At 46.1% G+C, this 19,379-nt stretch overlaps 1 protein-coding gene across 2 annotated transcripts in view; it reads left to right on the forward strand.

Annotated features, from left to right (window-relative positions):
• Positions 1–287: 287 nt before the first annotated feature.
• Positions 288–19,379, forward strand: part of STT3B (STT3 oligosaccharyltransferase complex catalytic subunit B) — a 93,903-nt gene continuing 74,811 nt past the window's right edge. The window contains exon 1 of one of the 2 annotated variants that reach the window (XM_005299274.4): positions 288–4,119. In XM_005299274.4, coding sequence (XP_005299331.2) covers positions 3,836–4,119 — 284 coding nt within the window. In that variant the 5' untranslated portion in view covers positions 288–3,835. Of the gene's footprint in view, positions 4,120–4,320; positions 4,496–19,379 lie in introns of those variants that run through there. The other variant, XM_065583542.1, reaches the window with a different exon arrangement.

Below are 19,379 nucleotides of genomic sequence, written 5' to 3' on the forward strand. Positions count from 1 at the left end.
ACCTACTTGCCGTGGCCCCACGCCACTCCTGGAAGTGGCTGGCTGCTGGCATATCTCTGCAGCCCCTGGGTGGGGGACAGAGGGCCTCCATGCGCTGCCTGTGCACGCAAGCGCCACCCCCCGGAACTCCCGTTGCCCAGTTCCCAGCCAATGGGAGCTGCGGGGACGGTGCTCGGGGCAGTGTGCAGAGTTGCCTCCTCCCTCCCATGAGCTACAGAGATGTGCCAGCAGCCAGCTGCTTCTGGGAGCAATGTGGGGCCACGGCAGGCAGGCAGCCTACCTGAGCCCCACTGCACCGCTGGACTTTTAGCGGCCCGGAGATTGTGACTGACTGGCAGAGGCTCCAGGATCGACCAGTCCATCGCGACCGACAGGTTGGTGACCACTGCCCTATACACACCGCCATCATTCCTTTAAAGCAATATCTCTACTGCATCACTGCCAGGAAGTGTTGCTGCCAAAAGATTGGATCATAACTGCTAATAGCAAATCATCTCTTTAGAAGAATGGAATGAGACTGGTTAAGAAATAAAAATCAGTCCACATCAGAAAAAGATTGACACTGGCAAACTTTTAGACACATTTGCTCTTTGCTCATGAACCAATTAAAAAAAATCGTTCACTTGAATTGCCAGTTGGTCAGCTTATTAAAATAATCTGGGAGGGAACATGGGAACAGGGGCATTCAATGTGTTTAATTTCATTTACCTCAGACATATTATTGGCCTATTAGAACACAACTAGCAAAGTAAATTTATTATATTAAAAAGCTACATTTTCTTTAAGGTATGCATACATTTGGCAGTACTATTTTGTAGTTTTCTCAAAGTTTTCCTGGACCTTAATCTAAAATCCCCCACTCTATATAGACTTTAGAAGCAACAGCATGGCCAAGCGATAATTTAAAAAAAAATTACACAGTTTAAATGTAGAGACTTAATGGCTATTTGAAGTGGAAACTCCCCCAATTTAGGAGTAATATTAAAATAGCTTTTAAAATCACTCTATTCTGGAGCAAGCCGTGCATCTGAGACAAAGAGGTTAACAAACAGGTTTGATACTTAGTTATGCTACATAAAGCGTCGTATAGCAAAGAGTAAAATAACTATGGCTGAGTAGCAAGATCCATGTCGGTGAGCTCCTGTGCCTGCAGGAAGGGGGTCTTTATCTATTGATATACAATATTGATTGTATATTTTGTGGTACTTGTACAGTAGTAATTATTTGATGTTATACAAATTACAAATTCTCATGCTCTGAGTATGAGTGTTGTGTCAAGATTTGGATGCTACTTACTATATGCTCAGCTTCTTTACTGCTACCAAGCACCACAGTAAAATAACTCAAATATTGAGGAAAAAGTAATCAAGTCCCTCCTAGACAACAATATTGCCTTCCACTTATATAACATCTTTCAGCTAAGGATCTCAAATTATCTACAAGGGAAATTATTCTTCTCTTAACAGCTGGGGAACAGAGACACAGAAGGCAAGAATTAATTTTGAACATACAACTTGAAACAGCTATGGCCTTATTTTCAGAAGTGCTGAGCATAAATAGTAACTGAAAGGGAAGCTGCAAGTACTCATTACCTCTGAAAATCAGGCCTTTTGTGTCTCAAGTTCAATGCCCAAAATTGAGGCACCAAAACCTTGAGTGACCGTTTTGGAAAATTAAACCTAAGGGAAGGGCACATAATGAGTTAGCAGTACAAGTATTCAACAATGCAGAAGTGCCATGCATTTTCCTGGGCAGCGCCTACTCTCACACTAGGTTTCATATAAAGAATGGAAGATCTCCCTCTGTTTCCATTTCCTTGATTAGGATCACAGCAGCAGGACCGGCTATATAGTTTGCAGCAGTACTAGCAAGCCACATGCTCAAAAAGTCAGGCCCCTGATGCGTCAGGCCCCCCAAAGTTAGTGAACATTTAAAAATAGAAGTTTTCTTTTAAAATTTGCCTCCAAACTTGTTTCTGCTATAAACCTTTTTAAAATGAATACTTAACTTATCATGCAGTTATACAGCTTCAAGAAATGGAACTTTAAGAAAGACACTATATATTGCAAGACTAGCAAGTCATGACAGCTAGCAACACTTTACAGTGTTTGGGAGGCAGATTCAACCCAACTGGAGACAATGCACTTGCTCTTCTTCTCCCCACCCCCTCCCCAGGAGAGGATAAACATGTGACAGAGGTGTGATCAGGTTGCTTAATGACACTGCTGGAAGGCACCCCAATACTAGGTTGAAGAGCACAATTTGAAAGCCTATACACAATAGAACAAGGCTCCAGAGGCAGGTGAGGCTGGGGCAAAACCAGGCCTTGAGTTGCCTCTCTCTCCAATCCTGCTGCCAGAGAAGATCAGGCATATCCCAGCTGCCATTTGTGGTGAAACTAGGGATGCTGGGTATGCTACCACACCCCCTAGCTTGAAGGGGTTTCCCTTCTATACAGAATTTGCAGTTTGGTTCAATGGCTTTCAGCATTCCCACTATAAAACTTGTTTCAGCACCCCAGCCAACTGGAGAGAGACATGGCCTGAACAGGAGCTTTTGCCTCACCCTCCCCACCTGCAGCCAGAGAGGGGCAGGCAGGGCTGAGCATCAGTATAAGAGGCGGTGTGTGGGGGGGAGACAGTTCACTCTTGGGGCCAGCCCCAAGCAGATGGGGAAACAACTCCTGGCTGCTCTTGCCACGCTAGTGCCCACCAGGCTGCATGAGCTTCACCCTACACCCGCCCCCGTCCTCAGCATTCACAGTCTTACTCCCTACCACTGGCCAGGGCAGGCCCTGGACGCCTAGGCCAGGCAGGGCGAGCACAGCCAGCCCAGGCAAGTGGCCCAAAGCGAAGCCAAGATTACAGCTCTCAGCGCTCCGCCTTGCTGCGGGCCACGGAGCGGGGCGAGCTGCGACTTCCCGCCGTGTCCCCACCCCAGAGGCGCTGCACGAGCCCCCTGGCAAGAAGCCGGCAGCCCTAGGCTTTCCTAACCCCCAACTACCTCATTTCTCTCACGTGACCGTTAAACTACGTTTCCCCCCCCGCCTTAATATACTTGGTGGATACAGCCGCCAATCACATTCTTCCACTTCGCACTGTCCCATTTCCATTGGTCGTTGTTGGTACCGCCGCCTCTTCCCCTGCCACGCCTGTTCTGATTGGCTGAGATCATGGGCCTGTCCCTGCCCCATGGAAATACCTGTCGCTCTGTGACAGGTTGACAGGGAGGGCCTGACTGAGAGGGTAAGGTGGAGATTGGTTCCTCCTCCCCTTTCACCTCCTCTATTCCCCCTCCCCTCTGCTAGCTCCGCCCTCTCTCAGATGGGCGGGGGGAAGAGACTCCCATTCATTTATCCTCGCAGCTCTTCTGAATCGCCTGCGGCTTTAGGCCTTGGTAGTCTCATGCCCCAGCCTCGCCCCACTGTCTCCCACGTCATCTCCCCGTACGATTTCCTCTTGGCTCGCGCGCGGCCCTCCCCCGTCTCCCACCTCTCTGCCTCCCACCCACTCGTGCGCAGCCTCTCTGCCTCCCTCGCGCCCCACCCCGCCCCCCGCCGGCTCCTCCTTCCCCCTCCCTCTCTCAGCCTGTGGCTCCTCCTTGTCCCTCAGCTCGCGCGCGCTGTCCCGGTCGCGCTCTCTGCCTCGCGCCGCACTGGGATGTTGACGGCTGCGTCTGGAGGCAGATCCCGGCTCGGCGAGGCGGCGGCCGGGGGAAGCCAGTGAGGCAGCCACAGCCCCCGCCGTAGCGCCCAGGGAGCGGGCGGACCCTCCCTCTTTCCTCCCCCCCCGCCCGTGCGCTAGGCGGAGAGACTGCGAGGAGCCCGGGGTACAACATGGCGGAGCACTCGGCCCCCGACCACAGGCACAAACCCGCCAACTCCGCCGGCTCCTTGGCGCTGGGGAATAGCCGGCCCGGGACGGGCAGCGGCTCCTCCGCGGCGGCTGCCGGCGGCCCCCCGGCGGGTGGAGGCGGCCTGTCGGGGGGCCTGTCGCAGCCGGCGGGCTGGCAGTCGCTGCTCTCCTTCACCATCCTCTTCCTGGCCTGGCTGGCCGGCTTCAGCTCCCGGCTCTTCGCCGTCATCCGCTTCGAGAGCATCATCCACGAGTTCGACCCCTGGTGAGTCGCCGCCGCCGCCCTGGGGTAGGGGGTAGTGGGGAGGGCGGGGGTAAGGGGTCGGGGCTGGTCCTGGGCTGGGCGATGAACGCGCCGCCCCACCCCCGTGTCCCGAGCTCCGGAGGCGGGGCGCTGCCCCCGGTGAACGGCCCAATCCGGCCGGGCACCGGCCCGCGGGCCCGCTCGCCCACTTCGCCAAGTTGAACTGCGCCTGTTCCTCCCGCTGCCGGCGGCGGGAGCCGCGAGAGGACGTGGTGCGGCTGGGCTGGGAGCGAAGGGGCATCAGGTGTTGGGACACGCGAGGCGAAGGGCGCCGTGGGCCGAGCGAGGAGGCGCAGGCAGGCGTCGGGCTGGGAGGCAGCGTGAGCGGGACCCGAAGGTAGGGCACAGAAGCCTTATTGCTTTGCCTTTCTCCTTCCCGTGTGCCCCCTTTGAGTTGAATTTTGCATGCTGCAGCTAGGAGTAGGTTGGTACAAAATACAGGTTTTGTGGCAAGGGAGGTATCGGGAAAGTTGTGGCAACAGCAGGCAGGTGGGCTGCAGAGTGACATTGGAGAAATTGAAATCAGTATGTGCTTTTTTTAAACGACGATGAACCAAAAAGGAACTAGAATTTCATATGAAGTCCTTCTGTCACATTGTTGTCTCCAGATGTGCAGTAGCACTTCATAGTATTCTTTCATTGGATTCCTTTTTGACCAGGGCCAGGGAGGGAGGACGGTAAGGAATGCACCTCAGGAAGTAAATCTTCATAAAAGTGACTGGTGGGATTACAATAAAACGGGTGACACTGATTTACTGCCAGATATTTCAAAGTGCCCAGTTTTTTTGTTTAACCTACGGTTTCTTACTGTTTCTCAAATATCATTATTTTCTAAAGATTGTTTTCATTTGTATGTAAACTGGATTCTTGTGCGTTGGAGGGAATGGAACCATGTTATGCAAAAGATCAAGAAATGCTGCACTAAATTCTGTTCTAGTCCTTGCAGCAAGGTTTGTGGCTCAGAGGAATACAGCAGGAGTGTGGGGAAATTTTTTGGAGAGTATGGCATTGAAATATTGTGTCTTGTGTTGAGACCATTCTAGGAAGGTACCCCGTATTTAGATCCTTAAGTAAGATATTTTTCCATTATTCATTTGATTTTCTTATTTTTGTTTTTTAAACAAGCCAAAATTTTAGGTCTGAGGTCTCTTATGGTTGATCATTTTGAGGGAAGGGCATGCTCTATGTTTTGAAATACTGAGTATACATTTTATTGTTTTTATAAAATCTAGAAAAAATGTAATGTTTTACTAAATAGATATTGTACATTTCAATTTGCACACTTGAATATTCAGTTTAAGTGCAACTTTTATTTAGTTTGCAAATTATGGTATTTGAGGGCAGAGGTAGTGTCCAGAGAAGTAAAGAACATGATGAAGGCTTTGTTCTTAAGCATTGTGTTAAATCCTTTTAATGCAAATTCAGTACTGAAAAAGCAAAAAAAAGGATACTTAGTTCAAGCATTGGCCCGTTATAAGAGTGTTTTATTGTGTAAATGTAAATAAGTGAAATTGAAATGCAAATCTAAATTAATATAAATTAGAGATTAAGGGATTTATTAAATTTGGTGCATACTTTAGGAATTGTCGACTATATAATTTTTTTATGCTTTTCTGTTCTGAGTGTAGGTAAAGGGATTTACACTTTGAAATAGTTTCCAACTGCAATAGTTTTCGCAGTCAGGAAGTTTTTCCTGGTATACGGTCTAAATTCTCCCCTAATTTCTTCCCGTTACTCTTTTTTTATCAAGGTTCATTCTCCTCAGATGAATGGGAATTGTGCTGTCATGAGTTAGGTGATGGTAGTATCAACTTAAAAAAAAAAGAAAGAAAGAAAGGAAAAAAAAAGGATAAAACAAAAATTAAATTTCTAGCTCTTATGGCAGCAAAGGTAACATTCTACTTGTAAACAGCATGTTAGATGCAGTCATCTTCCTGACTACAAACAGACAGCTTCGGTCTATCTGCTGCTGCATGTAGCTTTGTCAATCATCTGTAGAATAAAGTTAACAAAACCCAGTGGTTATTCTGCAAGTCTTGGAGCAGCAGTGAAAATGTCAAGAATCGTGTCAATGTTATGATGCTACATGCCAGAAGTGTAGCAGTAGGCAGTAGAGCTATTTAGTGGGAAGAGAACCTAAACTGTGCAAGATCTGGAATAAAGATGGAGTAGAGGAGACCCTTCTACATTGCAGCTGTCTTAGTGCAAGGAGACAGAGCTGCTCCTCCATTTGAGCAGTTAGATAGGAGTAGAATTGCAAATTTATGACACTCCCACTAGTCAAAGTCCGGTTAGAAAGAATCCATAAGCAGAGTCCAGGAACCACGGCCAGGTAAAAATCTCAGTACCTGCCTCCTTCCTAGGGTATGTCTACACTGGCAGAGTTACATCGCTGACAGTTACATCGCCGCTCAGAGAGCGTTGAAGGGAAACCACTGTTGTGTGTTCACACTGTCAGCTGCCTGCGCAACAGCGTGTTCACACTTGCGGCACTTGCATCAGTATTCGGAGTGATGCACTCTGGACAGCTATCCCACAGAGCATCTCTTCCTCTTCTGCTGCTAAGAGTTGTGGGAAGGAGGAGGGGGTCACAGGGCATCCTGGGTTCTGTCCATATGCCCCGTGATGCATTGCTTCGCATCCCAGCAATCCCTCTGCTTCCATCCGCATTTGGTGCCGTCTTTCAACCGTTTGTGTACTGCACATCCTGCCTCTTCGGTGTGCAGGAATGGATCCCGCACTGTCGACCAATATGCTGCTCACTCTCAGTAACATGTCACGAGTAGCAGTGTAGTTTTTCCTTAAACTACAAAGGCAAGAGGAGTGTGACATTGATCTCGCCACGCATAGTAGTTACGACACAAGATTGCTTGTGGCATTCACGGAGGTGCTGACCATAGTGGAACGCGGCTTTTGAGCTCGGGAAACAAGCGCTCAGTGATGGGATCACATCGTGATGCACGTCTGGGATGACAAGCAGTGGCTGCAGAACTTTCAGATGAGGAAAGCCACATTCATGGGACTGTGTGATGAGCTCACCCTAGCCCTGCGGCTCAAGGACACGAGAATGAGAGCTAACTTGTCGTTGGAGAAGCATGTGGCGATTGCACTGTGGAAGCTGGCTGCTCCAGACTGCTGCCGAAAGGTCGCTAACCAGTTCGGAGTGGGAAGGTCGACCGTTGGGTTGACGGAAGTGTGCAGGGCCATTAATCGCATTCTGCTCTGAAAGACCGTGACTCTGGGCAATGTGTGTGACGTGGATGGCTTGCATAAATGAGCTTCCCTAACTGCAGAGGGGCGATAGATGGCACGCATATTCCAATTCTGGCACAAGACCACCTAGCCACCGAGTACATTAATTGGAAGGGGTATTTCTCTATGGTTCTCCAGGCGCTTGTGAATTACTATGGGCGTTTCATGGACATTAATGCATGCATCTTTCGGAACACTGGCCTGTTAAGGAAGCTGCAAGCAGAGAGTTTTTTTTTCCCGGACTAGAAGATCATTGTAGGGAAGTCAAAATGCCCATTGTAATCCTGGGAGACCCTGTCTACTCCTTAACGCCGTGGCTTATGAAGCCATACAGGGGGACCTTGACAGCTGCAAGGAGCGGTTCAACAACAGGCTGAGCGAGTGCAGCATGACTGTTGAGTGTGATTTTGGCCGTTTAAAGGCCCTCTGGCGCTGCCTATATGGGAGCCTGGACCTGGCCGATGACAATATTCCTATGCTTATAGCTGCGTGCTGTATGCTCCATAATATTTGGGAAGGGAAGAGTGAAAGCTTCACTCAGGGCGGGACCACTGAGGCTCAGCGCCTGGAGGCTGAATTTGAACAGCCAGAGACCGAGCTATTAGAGGTGTGCAGTGCAGGGCCTTAAGGATCAGGGATGCCTTGAGGCAGCAATTTGAATCTGAAAGCTACTAATATTTGTTGCTATGCTTGGGAGTGCGGTGCTTGTAATGCTCGGAGGTGATTGTGATTGGTGCAGACTATGCACTGTGAAGGTTTAAGAAAATTGCCTGTTGTTTTGCAGGATTCTGTTTGCTTTCAATTAATGGAATAAAGATTGTCTCTCTCCTCTTGTTGCAATTTTTTAATAAAAGAATTGTTTTGGTTTGAAAGCAAACACACACATCAGCACTGTGGGGGATGGGGGAAGGGAGGGTCCAAGGAGGAGGTGGGGTACTGGGATGGTTAAAGATTTGTGTATGTCATATGCAGCCTTGTCCTTTGGAGTACAGTGCAGTGGATACTGTACTTCAGCGGGGCTAAACTGCAGAGGGATGGGTGTTGAGTGCAGTGGGTACTGGGAGTCCACAGGGCTGGACTGTGACAGGGCAGGAGTGGAATGCAATGGGTACAGACTGGAACCAGGAGGTTGATAAGAGTGTGTTGGTGGTGTCTGGGGGTGCATGAGAGAGAGTTTTGCAACAGCGGCTGCAGGGGAGGTGAGGCGAGGTGCGGAGCTGCTCGGTTTGTAGTGCTAGTAGTGCCTGCAGCGTGCTGCTTGGCGCTCCATAACATTTAAGAGCTGCTTTGTTCTGGTGCGCCGCTTTCTCCTTTCAGTCCCTCTTCTCGCTGTCCCGCCACTCCTTCAATTCTTGTTTTTTCGGCTGTGGAGTGCATTATGACATCATGCAGAAAGTCCTCTTTAGTTCTTCATGGCCGCTTTCTAATTCTGCGCAGTTGTTCAGCCAGCGATGAAAAAGAGGGAGGCTGGGCTCTGAAGGTCATATCTGTAACGCCAAAATACAACATTTTACAGAAGCAATATTGTTTGCAGCACACACACCACTGATTCAGTGATTTAAAACACAGCCACTCTTCACATACCTGTCACTAACTGGTTAACCCCAGGCAAGGACACAAGCTACAAGACCCCAAAAATGGTGAGTAACTACAGGTGCTGGGAAAATCAGTGTTCCAGGACTGTACTGGGCACATGGCTCTTGGGGAGAGCCAGCACTGTGGGGGAGGCCTTATAATCATTCCTGTCCCCACATTTTCCACAGGCTGTGTTCATTATGGAAGATATCTCGCTGGGAATCAAGGGAGGGTCTTCTCCAAGACTGCAGCTTCCGCCATGGCCCTTATGTGGCTCACCTGTGTGCAGCAATGGTCGGTTCCCCCGTGACGACAGAGTGGCATGGGAAAGTTACCCTTAATGGGGCAAGAAACAAAGCAGCTCTGCTAAAGAACCTGTGGCAGCAGACTGACCAGTATCTCCATGAAAGTTTGTGAAGATCTCTGAGGCAGATTCCTGTGAAGTGAGGGAGTCAATCAACACCCTGTTCCGCCACTCAGACTAGGCATGTGGTAGTACACGCATCATACAGACACAAGCCTGCTTTCTGCAACTCTCCTGCCCCCAACAACTGGCTTCAGTGATACCCAAAATCAAAGCCACTTACCAGGGGCCTCCTCTCCTGTTTGCGCTTCACCAAGCTCTGACAGCTGTAAATGACTAGCCTCCTCCAGAGTAGAGAAGAGCTCCTAGCTGCATGCATCTCTGACCTCCGAGTCATCCTCTGCCTCTGGGTCCCCCTCCCCCCCATCCAAGATTTTCTCCTCCTGCCTCGGTCCACTCTCTATTGGCACGTGAGCCACCGAAGTAACCACAGTGGCCTTCGCAGTGGAGGTGGGGTTTCCACCGAGTATCGCGTCCAGCTCTTTGTAGAACCGGCAGCTTGTGGGCGCAGCACCGGTTTGCCTCCCACACCTTGTGCAGTTCCTTCACTTTGACCCTGCACTGCAGTATGTCTTTCTGGCATGCATCGTGAAATCTGTCTGTAGGTATCATCATTCCTACGTCTGGGACTGGACAGCCTCCTCTCCCCAAATGCGGATGAGGTCCAGCAGCTTGGCATTGCTCCAAGCGGGGGATTGCCTGGTGCATGCAGCAGGCATGATGACTTGGAAGGATGCACTGAGACCACTGCATGCATCACCGAGCAAACAGGAAGGGGACTTTCAAAATTCCCCAGGAATTTAAGGGGTGGTATCAAGCTTAGTTACAATTAGGGCTGTCAAGCGATTAAAAAAATTAATCATGATTAAGCACACGGTTAAAAAAGTTAATCTTGATTAATTGTCCTGTTAAACAGTAGAATACCATTTATTTAAATATTTTCAGATGTTTTCCACGTTTTTCAAATATATTGATTTCAACTACAACACAGAATACAAAGTGTACAGTGCTCACTTTATATTTATTTTTTGACAAATATTTGCACTGTGAAAAAACAAAAGAAATAGTATTTTTCAGTTCACCTAATACAAGTAGTGTAGTGCAATCTCTTTATCACGAAAGTTGAACTTTCAACTGTAGAATAGTTTTGTACTTCTGTTAAACAAAAAATTTTTTTCCCAAGTAATCTTTTAAAACTAATGCTATTTTATAGCTAATGGCTTTATGATTCTCTATAGATGTGTGGTTTTCTTTTAATATTTCAATATTTTTGTTATTTATTTAGATTTAAAATAAGACACCTATCCAAAGCTCCAGGTGCCCTAACAAAGTATTAGCAGTACAACAAATGCAGTGAAACCTGGACAGCTGCAGTGGCACAGGAGCCAGAGCTGTAAACAGGGGAGATTGAGTGGGAGTTCTGTTGGAGGAGTTTGGGGAAGACTAAGAGAGGCAGCAGAGGAACAGACAGGCTAGTGAAGGGAGTGTGTGGTGTTTTGGTGCTCCTTGGGGGTTTATTTTGCTGTGGGTGGTGGTTTGGTTTGCGTTTCCCGGACTAACAGGATTTAGGTGGGAAGGCTGTGACAGATACCGAGGCAGCAGTGGTAGTGACCCAAGCAGTGGAAGATAAAATGAAGATGACTGGATGTGGAAGCTGCGGCATCTACATGATCCTGGAAGGGGTACCTGAAAAGAGTTTCATCTGCATGAAGTGCCGCCTGATTTAGCTGATGGAAGAAAAGATCCGAAGATTGGTGGAAACTCTGGTTGAGTTTAGAAGGGGGTTTGAGCAGATAATGGAGCAAAGACACGAGGAGACTGAAGGGAAATATTCAGACTTGCAGATGGAAGCAGGACCAAAGAACTCTGAGGGGAGACTTCTGGGTGAGGAAAGTGGACAATGGAAGCATGTGACTAAGAGAACCAGGCAGAGGAAAAGACTGGCTAGTGAAGGAGAAATAGAGCTCAGGAACAGGTTTGTGGAGTTGGAAAATGAAGAAGGGGCATAGCCAGTGGTCGCTGAAGGTGAGAGGGCAAGGAAGAAGAGAATAGCAGCTAGTCCTGTAGGAAGAGGGGAAGAGTCAATGGAGATAACACCAAATATGAGCCCCAGGAGGATACAGAATGGGTTGCAGTGGATTGCAAGGGAGAATAGAAATCAAGAGGATAGCTCAGTGGTTTGAGCATTGGCCTGCTAAACCCAGGGTTGTGAGTTCAATCCTTGAGGGGGCCACTTAAGGATCTGGGGCAAAAACAGTACTTGGTCCTGCTAGTGAAGGCAGGGGGCTGGACTTGATGACCTTTCAAGGTCCCTTCCAGTTCTAGGAGATAGGATATCTCCATTTATTTATTTATTTATTTATTTATTTTATTTAGTTCAAACTAAATGGAAGGATAAACAAAAATAGATCTGTGACTAGGGTTTTTGATTTCAAAAGGGCTAACTTTAAAGAATTAAGGAAATTAGTTAGGGAAGCGGATTGGACTGAAGAACTTGTGGATCTAAAGGCGGAGGAGGCCTGGAATTACTTCAAGTCAAAGTTGCAGAAACTATCAGAAGCCTGCATCCCAAGAAAGGGGAAAAAATTCATAGGCAGAAGTTGTAGACCAAGCTGGATGAGCAAGCATCTCAGAGAGGTGATTAAGAAAAAGCAGAAAGCCTACAAGGAGTGGAAGATGGGCGGGATCAGCAAGGAAAGCTACCTTATTGAGGTCAGAACATGTAGGGATAAAGTGAGAAAGGCCAAAAGCCATGTAGAGTTGGACCTTGCAAAAGGTTCTATAGCCATATAAATAATAAGAAGAAAAAGAGAGACGTGGGACCGCTAAACACTGAGGATGGGGTGGAGTGGAGGTTAAGGATAATCTAGACATGGCCCAATATCTGAACAAATACTTTGCCTCAGTCTTTAATGAGGCTAATGAGGAGTTTAGGGATAATGGTAGGATGACAAATGGGAATGAGGATATGGAGGTAGATATTACCACGTCCGAGGTAGAAGCCAAACTCGAACAGCTTAAGGGAACTAAATCGGGGGGCCCAAATAATCTTCATCCAAGAATATTAAAGGAACTGGCACATGAAATTGCAAGCCCATTAGCAAGAATTTTTAATGAATCTGTAAACTCAGGGGTTGTACCGTATGACTGGAGAATTGCTAACATAGTTCCTATTTTTAAGAAAGGGAAAAAAAGTGATCCTGGTAACTACAGGCCTGTTAGTTTGACATCTGTAGTATGCAAGGTCTTGGAAAAAATTTTGAAGGAGAAAGTAGTTAAGGACATTGAGCTCAACGGTAATTGGAACAAAATACAACATGGTTTTACAAAAGGTAGATCATGCCAAACCAACTTGATCTCCTTCTTTGGGAAGGTAACAGATCTTTGGCAAACTATAATCAGATTGTCTGAAATCTTCTGTGGTTAGTCTCTGACTCAGGAAGAATTCATTTTGGAAATGTAAGCAAAAATGTTTCTGAGAACAAGGTTAGTGAGGAAAAATAGGTGGTTTGGTCAATCTTGGTACTTTTCTGGTAAGTTTCCCCTCTACCCCCCGCTCCCCTCCCCCCTGGTTGTTGTTTGGTTTTATTTTTAATATAGATAGATACTCTAGTGTCTACTGGGTGTGGAATAGGAGCTTGAAATTGGGGAGGATGGGTAATTTTGGGGTTGGATGTTTTTGCTGTCTCATGAAAATATGTCCAGATCTGGTCAAGTTACAATCCTGTAAAAATCACAATTTTACATATAGAACTGCTGAAGGTTTGTTCCAGAATTTTCTTAAATTCCAGCCACACTGAACATGCTTCCAAGCATCACTGAGGGCTTGTTTACTCTACCCGCCGGATCAGTGGGAAGCAATCGATCCAGCGGGGTCTAGTATAGACTTGATAAATCGACCGCTGAGTGCTCTCCCATCGACTCCGGTACTCCACCAGAACGAGGAGCACAAGCGGAGTCGACAGGAAAGCGTCAGCTGTCGACTTACCGCAGTGAAGACACCACAGTAGGTAGATCTAAGTACATTGACTTCAGCTACGCTATTCACATAGCTGAAGTTGCATATCTTAGATTGGCCCCGTGCATTAGTGTAGACAAGCCCTGTGCTTCCTGCACCTTTCTGAAGCAGCCACACAGAACTGAACTTCAGGACATGGATGTGGACAAAATAGATTTGCTTTTTTATTTCACCTCCTGTTAAACTATCCTTTGGCATAGGGAAAGGTGCGCTAGTCAGGGAGTCAGAGGACCATTAATTCTAGTCTCCCCTCTTCTTCTGGCTAATATTAAGAATTCTGTGCACTTCACAGCTCTTATTATTAAGCAAGGCTACATAACTATACCTGGGTACAGAGGAAAGTGTCAGTCCTCCATTTTACAGAAAGGATAACTGAGTGTTTGCACCAGGTCAGTCATAGCAGAGCTGTGAGTAGAATCCAGGGCTTTAATATAGGAGACACAAATTTGTATCCAGTATGCTGCTTCTCAGTCAGTCTGCCAAATCTACATGTTTTGGTATGGTGGCTGAAAACTGGGGTTGCTTCTTCATGTGATATACCGTATATACTCGTTCATAAGCCAAATTTTTTTAGTAAAAGGAAGCACCAGAGAAGGGGGTCAGCTTATGAATGGGTATTGAGAGGGAGAAGTGGGACACAGCTCCTCCTCCCAACAGAAGAAGCAAGGAGAGGCAGCGCAGCCAGCAGAGCCAGAAGGGAAGAGGCGGGGCCAGCGTCTCTCCGCTTCTGGCCACGCTGCTCTCCCCCCAGCCTCCGAAGCAGCTGCAGCTCCAGGGCTGGCAGGCTGCAGCCGTGCTGCTTGGCCCCATCCCCCAGAGCAGGCTGTGGCCACGCCGCCCGGGCGCCGGAGCTCGCTGTGGCCGCGCTGCCTGTTCTGGCCCACCAGAGCAGGCTGCGGCCGCACTGCCCAGCCTGCCAGAGCAGCTCCAGCCAGGTCAGACATCCTCCCCAGATAAGGTGGGAAGGGGTGGGATGGGGAGAGTGTGGGGGTCCTGGGCTGGGGTGGGGTCATGTGGGGGGTGGTCACAGGGGTGACTCCCAGCTTCTCCCCCCCCCCCCCAAAAAAAAATTTCCCCACCAGTTGCTGTCCCAGCCCGTCAGGGTAAGCAGCTGGCGTGCCGGGACACTTTGTTTACTTAGGTTTACCTCCATGCCTGCGGACGCTCAAGGTAAACAAACCATCTCAGACCACCAGCGGCTTATCCTGATGGCCCGGGAGCCAAAGTTTCCTGACCCCTGAATTATAGAGTCGGCTTATGAACAGGTTATAAAAAATTTTGATTTTTACTTATCCATCCTGGGGGGGTCGGCTTATAAATGAACCGGCTTATGATCGAGTATAAACGGTAAATGTTCCCCTGTAGTGATTGGTCCGTGTAAGATAAAGTTTTCTGTTGTCCGCTAATGGAATTACTCGTTTAGCTCAAGTGATAGAGTTTTATGTTGCACCGTTGAAGGTCCTGGGCTCGTACACAGCTGACAGCCCAGGCGGGGATTGTTGTACATGCTAACGTTTCTTTTATTTATTTATTTATTTTCACTTAATTTAAAAAAAAAAAAAAAAAAAAAAGGAAAGTATACCGCCCCATGCCTCCTTTCTCTTAGTGCTATTCTTTGCTTTGTTAGTTATATACCTTCCACCTTCTGTAATACATGAGGCAGGGGCTATGTGAACAGCAGCCTTATTTACTATATCCTGTTTCATGCATTGGGCCAGCTAAGCCAGTGGTTCTCAAACTTTTGTACTAGTGACCCCTTTCACATAGCAAGCCTCTGAGTGTGACACCTCCCTCTCCCCCATAAGATAAAAACACTTTTTAATATATTTAACACCATTATAAATGCTGAAGGCAAAGCTGGGTTTGGGGTGGAGGCTGACAGCTCGAGACCCCCCCCCCCCATGTAATAGCCTCATGACCCCCTGAGGGGTCCCGAATCCCAGTTTGAGAACACCTGATTTAAGCTGTATGATAAATGGGGAAGGGGTCTTGTGGAAAAAAAATACTATGATGATTATGTAATTATATTGTACAGGCAAAGTTAATTCTGGCATTTCTTAAATTTTGAGTGCTTGACTTGCAACCTTTACATACTTTTAATGTAGGCACACAATAAACAGTAAATAACTGTTGCTTTACATTGCAAGAAGTATGTTTTTGTGTGGGCATGGGTTTATGAAGGCTTTTCAAATTCTGATCTTCCCTTCCCAGTGGTTGGCAGACAGTGGGGAAAACCAGATGTTGAGAAGGGTATTTCTTCAAGAATGCATATGACTGACTAGGGAAGCTCCACAATAGATGGAATATCTATATATCTTTACCAACCAGTTGGAAAAATAACATTTCATGTTTCCTGACCTGAAGGGTGTTGAATTGAAATATTTAGGACAAATGGTCAATAATACCTCTCTTGATACAGTTACAGTTACCTTTACTCTTTCTTTCTTTAGTCTTACTGTATGGCTTGAACTTGCTTTCTTTATGTCAAATCTGTCCTAAAATGTAATATTACAACATACAATTCAATCCATGCTGGAATTTATTTTTAAATAATTTTGGAAAAAATATCTTAAAAGAATGTTTTATCTTGACAGTATAGTTATGTTTATAAAAGATATTTACAATTCTCATATATTTAAGGAATTTTAAAGTACTTCATTTTTTAAATCAACATTGGACTATCTTCATATTATAGCTATTTTTTCCCCATTCAGAAAGTGAAATGGGTGAAAAGAAATTGTATCTGTAGTTTTATGTTTGTTTTTTGTGGGGGGGGTTTTGGTATGGGCGGGGGCTGGTCAGGATTGGAAGCTAATGGGTGGCTATCTGGTCTGCTAAAGTGTGGAACAACAAGTGTCAAAACTAATGCAGTTCATGAACTGTTCAAAAAGTTTTATTAATCTTCTTAGGGTACTTCAACTACTGTATGTTATGCAAGTGACTAGCATGATTTATCTGTGTCTAATGTTTGAAGTAATATTTGAAAAGATGCTACATATGTTTCATGATCCATTTTACCTTGTAATAGTTTTTATTCTTTCAGTTGCCACGGTGAAAATTAAGTTTGACAGTAAAGAAATTACATTAAACATTTGCATTGTAGCATCTTAATTTGTGATGACTGTTGGGGTCAGTCTCATTTTACTTTTGGTCATCTTATTCTGAGAACTTTTCTGATAATCTCACTTTTCTGCTCTAGCTAAACCTCTTCAGTGTCTGACAGTGTTCTTTTGGTTTTGAGTTGGTTGTCCAATTTGAAAGCAATAAAACTGAGTTTTCATTGTTTTTTTTTTTTTTTTGTAAAGAAGGCTGAGCTCTATCTGTTGCTCAGAGGAATCTGTAATATTCCTTTTGATGGAAAGCCATATACCAACAGTTTTAGCCCTGTTCCAGCACCTTTGCTGTGTCTACATTAAGATGTCCTTTTTAGAACGCTTCCATGACATGCCAGTGCCTCTGTGCTTCAACATAGTATTGTTCTCCATGCTCAGAGTGTCTCAGCTCAGTAGCACTTGCACCATGTTCTTGGGATCTGAAGACTGTTTGTGTCAGCTTGCACTTTTCAGTGCACATCCATCTGCTGTATTTTTTCAAGGATGTCTTGGATAGAGAAAGAGGGGCTGCACATCAGCTTTAAACACGTTAGTTCAGCAAAACTTTGTATAGGGTGCGTGGTCGTATTGTCTTCTGTCTTACATTTTACTGTGATGTGCCAGTGGTGCCTGTACACGTCACCCATGCACTGAAAAAAAATGTGGGCATAGCCTTCAAGCCCAACAAGGAAACTCCTATATGAGACCATGCCCAGAAAGCTTTGAAGAGTAAACTTGTAATGCTGAAACCTTATTGTTAGGTTTCCCCACACCAGGGTTCCCCCACCCCCATTAAACCAAGTGGGTTTGCTTTCCTATTGGATGCCCCCCACCACCATTGGAGCTGAGGGCTCTACCAGGTTTTGGCTGTTTGAAGTTGGTGGTACTGAACTCCAGCGTATCACATGAGGTGAAAGCCTCTGTACAAGAGACCAAGGCAGCAGGCACCAGGAGAAGGCACCTGACTTCAAGCAACTATGTACTGAGGCCTCCTGATTCCCCATCTTATACTGCAGTGCTCAAAGAAGAGAGAACAGTGATTTTTGGTTACCACTACTTCTTGTGGTCATCTGGGGGTCATCTGCAAGACTATCACAAAATCTTCAGTCCTGGCTTCTAGACAGCCCTCTTGCTGTGGATCACCCCACCTCCAAAAAAGGAGATGCTGCAGGAAATGCTATTGAGTCTCTCCTGGCAAAGAGAGCTATTAAGCTTTTGTCACTGGCCAAAAAGATAATTGGTACCCAGATGAATGGTGGCTTAAGCAGAGCTGTTCCGCGGTCTTTATTTAACTAGAACTCCTTAGCTCATCTTTCTGGGGTGTTTTATTTCTAGCTAACTTCCAAAATATGAGAATATTCAGAGGCTACCTTCAAGCAGAATTTACTTATCAATAACTGTAGATTGTTCAGATGTTGTCTCAGCCTATTCATACTACCTAACCAATTTCCCCCTCTTCCTCAGAGTTCTGCTGTATTGAAATCTGACCATGAAAGGAAGGTACAGGCAGTTGGTGGCCACTTGCCTATTATATAACATTGGCCTTGAATGATTAAGTTTTAAAAGGACACTTGTGGCATCTAACAAGTACTGCTCATAGATAATTTTCTGAAGTCTGCAGATGCATCCCAAAAGTGTAAATATGAGGTGGCAATACTGAAGTTAATGATGAATAAACTTTTTTTTCCCCTCCAAATTGTGCTGAGGTCCATTATTTACCAGTTCATATTTTAGTTTTTCCTTGAAAATTATTTAACTTTTTTTTTTATTTTTTACAGGTGGACTGGTATGTGAATATTTATGTACTGCACACCATCAAGTGTTCAGTTACCATAGTTCAGAAACAGGAATCTGTGTTTAACTTGCTTTAATTATTTGTCACTTGTCTTCAAGTGGAATATCTTTCATCTTTAGTTGAAAGCTTGCTAATGAAAAATTTAAAAAAATTTCAGGTCTGCAATGTAGCTCATGAGATGTATTCTTTCATAGATAAAACCTTGTGAATTGGCTGAGTACAGCATTTCATCTAATGAAAGTTATTTTGTGAGGATAAAGAAATTAAGTATTTTTTAAAAATTGGATGGTATTTGATGAACGGTTTGTGATATGTAACTCCTTCAAGCAGGAGGTGGGCAGAAATCTGATAATGGATAGGTTTTTTGTGAGTACCAGCCAAGAACACTCAATCTCGGTGTTCTTAAAGTTAAGTAGCGTCCTTTCTGGATTGGGCCTTATCACCAGTAATAAATATCTAGTCCAAATTCTGCCTTCATTATCATCAGTTCAAGAGACTCAACTGTCACTGGGACCCATGGTACCACCTCCAGTGCCTTCACCTGCACACCGAACAGCTCCACGGATGTGGCCATCAGGATACCAGTTAGGCTGGTATCATCTAGAGAAGAACCACCGTTGATTTACCTGGCTTTCCTTTCTTTGGAGTCTGAATCTTCTTCACCACTACTGACTGATATGGCACTGCCTTGGTCTCAAGAAGAAGCTTCTTCCTCATCAAACTCTGAAGTGGGATCCTACGTGTCCCAACCTAGCCAGTCCCATCAGGAAGGGATATGTTACCTTCCCCCAGTTTCCGCCTCAGTACCAGCACAAACTTTATAGGATGGAGCCTTGGGCTTTGCATAGTTGGGGATCAGTGCCATACCAGTGGCCCTTTGGGAACCCAGGGGGCTTCCTCCCCCAATCCAGAGCATCCCCACAGCAACCTCAGCTGGTTGCAGCTACTGGCTGCCAGGAACTTCATCTCCATAAAAACCATAGCGTAGGTGTTGAGCCCAGTACCAAGCCAACTCAGGATTCTTCTTGTGAACAGCTGCATGAGAAGCAAGAACTGGACTTGCCCCTGATGTCATTAGCATCCTCTTCCTCGTCCCTGAATGAGGCAATTGTAGCAGAACCTATT

The sequence above is a fragment of the Chrysemys picta genome, chromosome 2 (genome assembly GCF_011386835.1).
Source record: "Chrysemys picta bellii isolate R12L10 chromosome 2, ASM1138683v2, whole genome shotgun sequence".
Taxonomy (NCBI): Eukaryota; Metazoa; Chordata; order Testudines; family Emydidae; genus Chrysemys; species Chrysemys picta.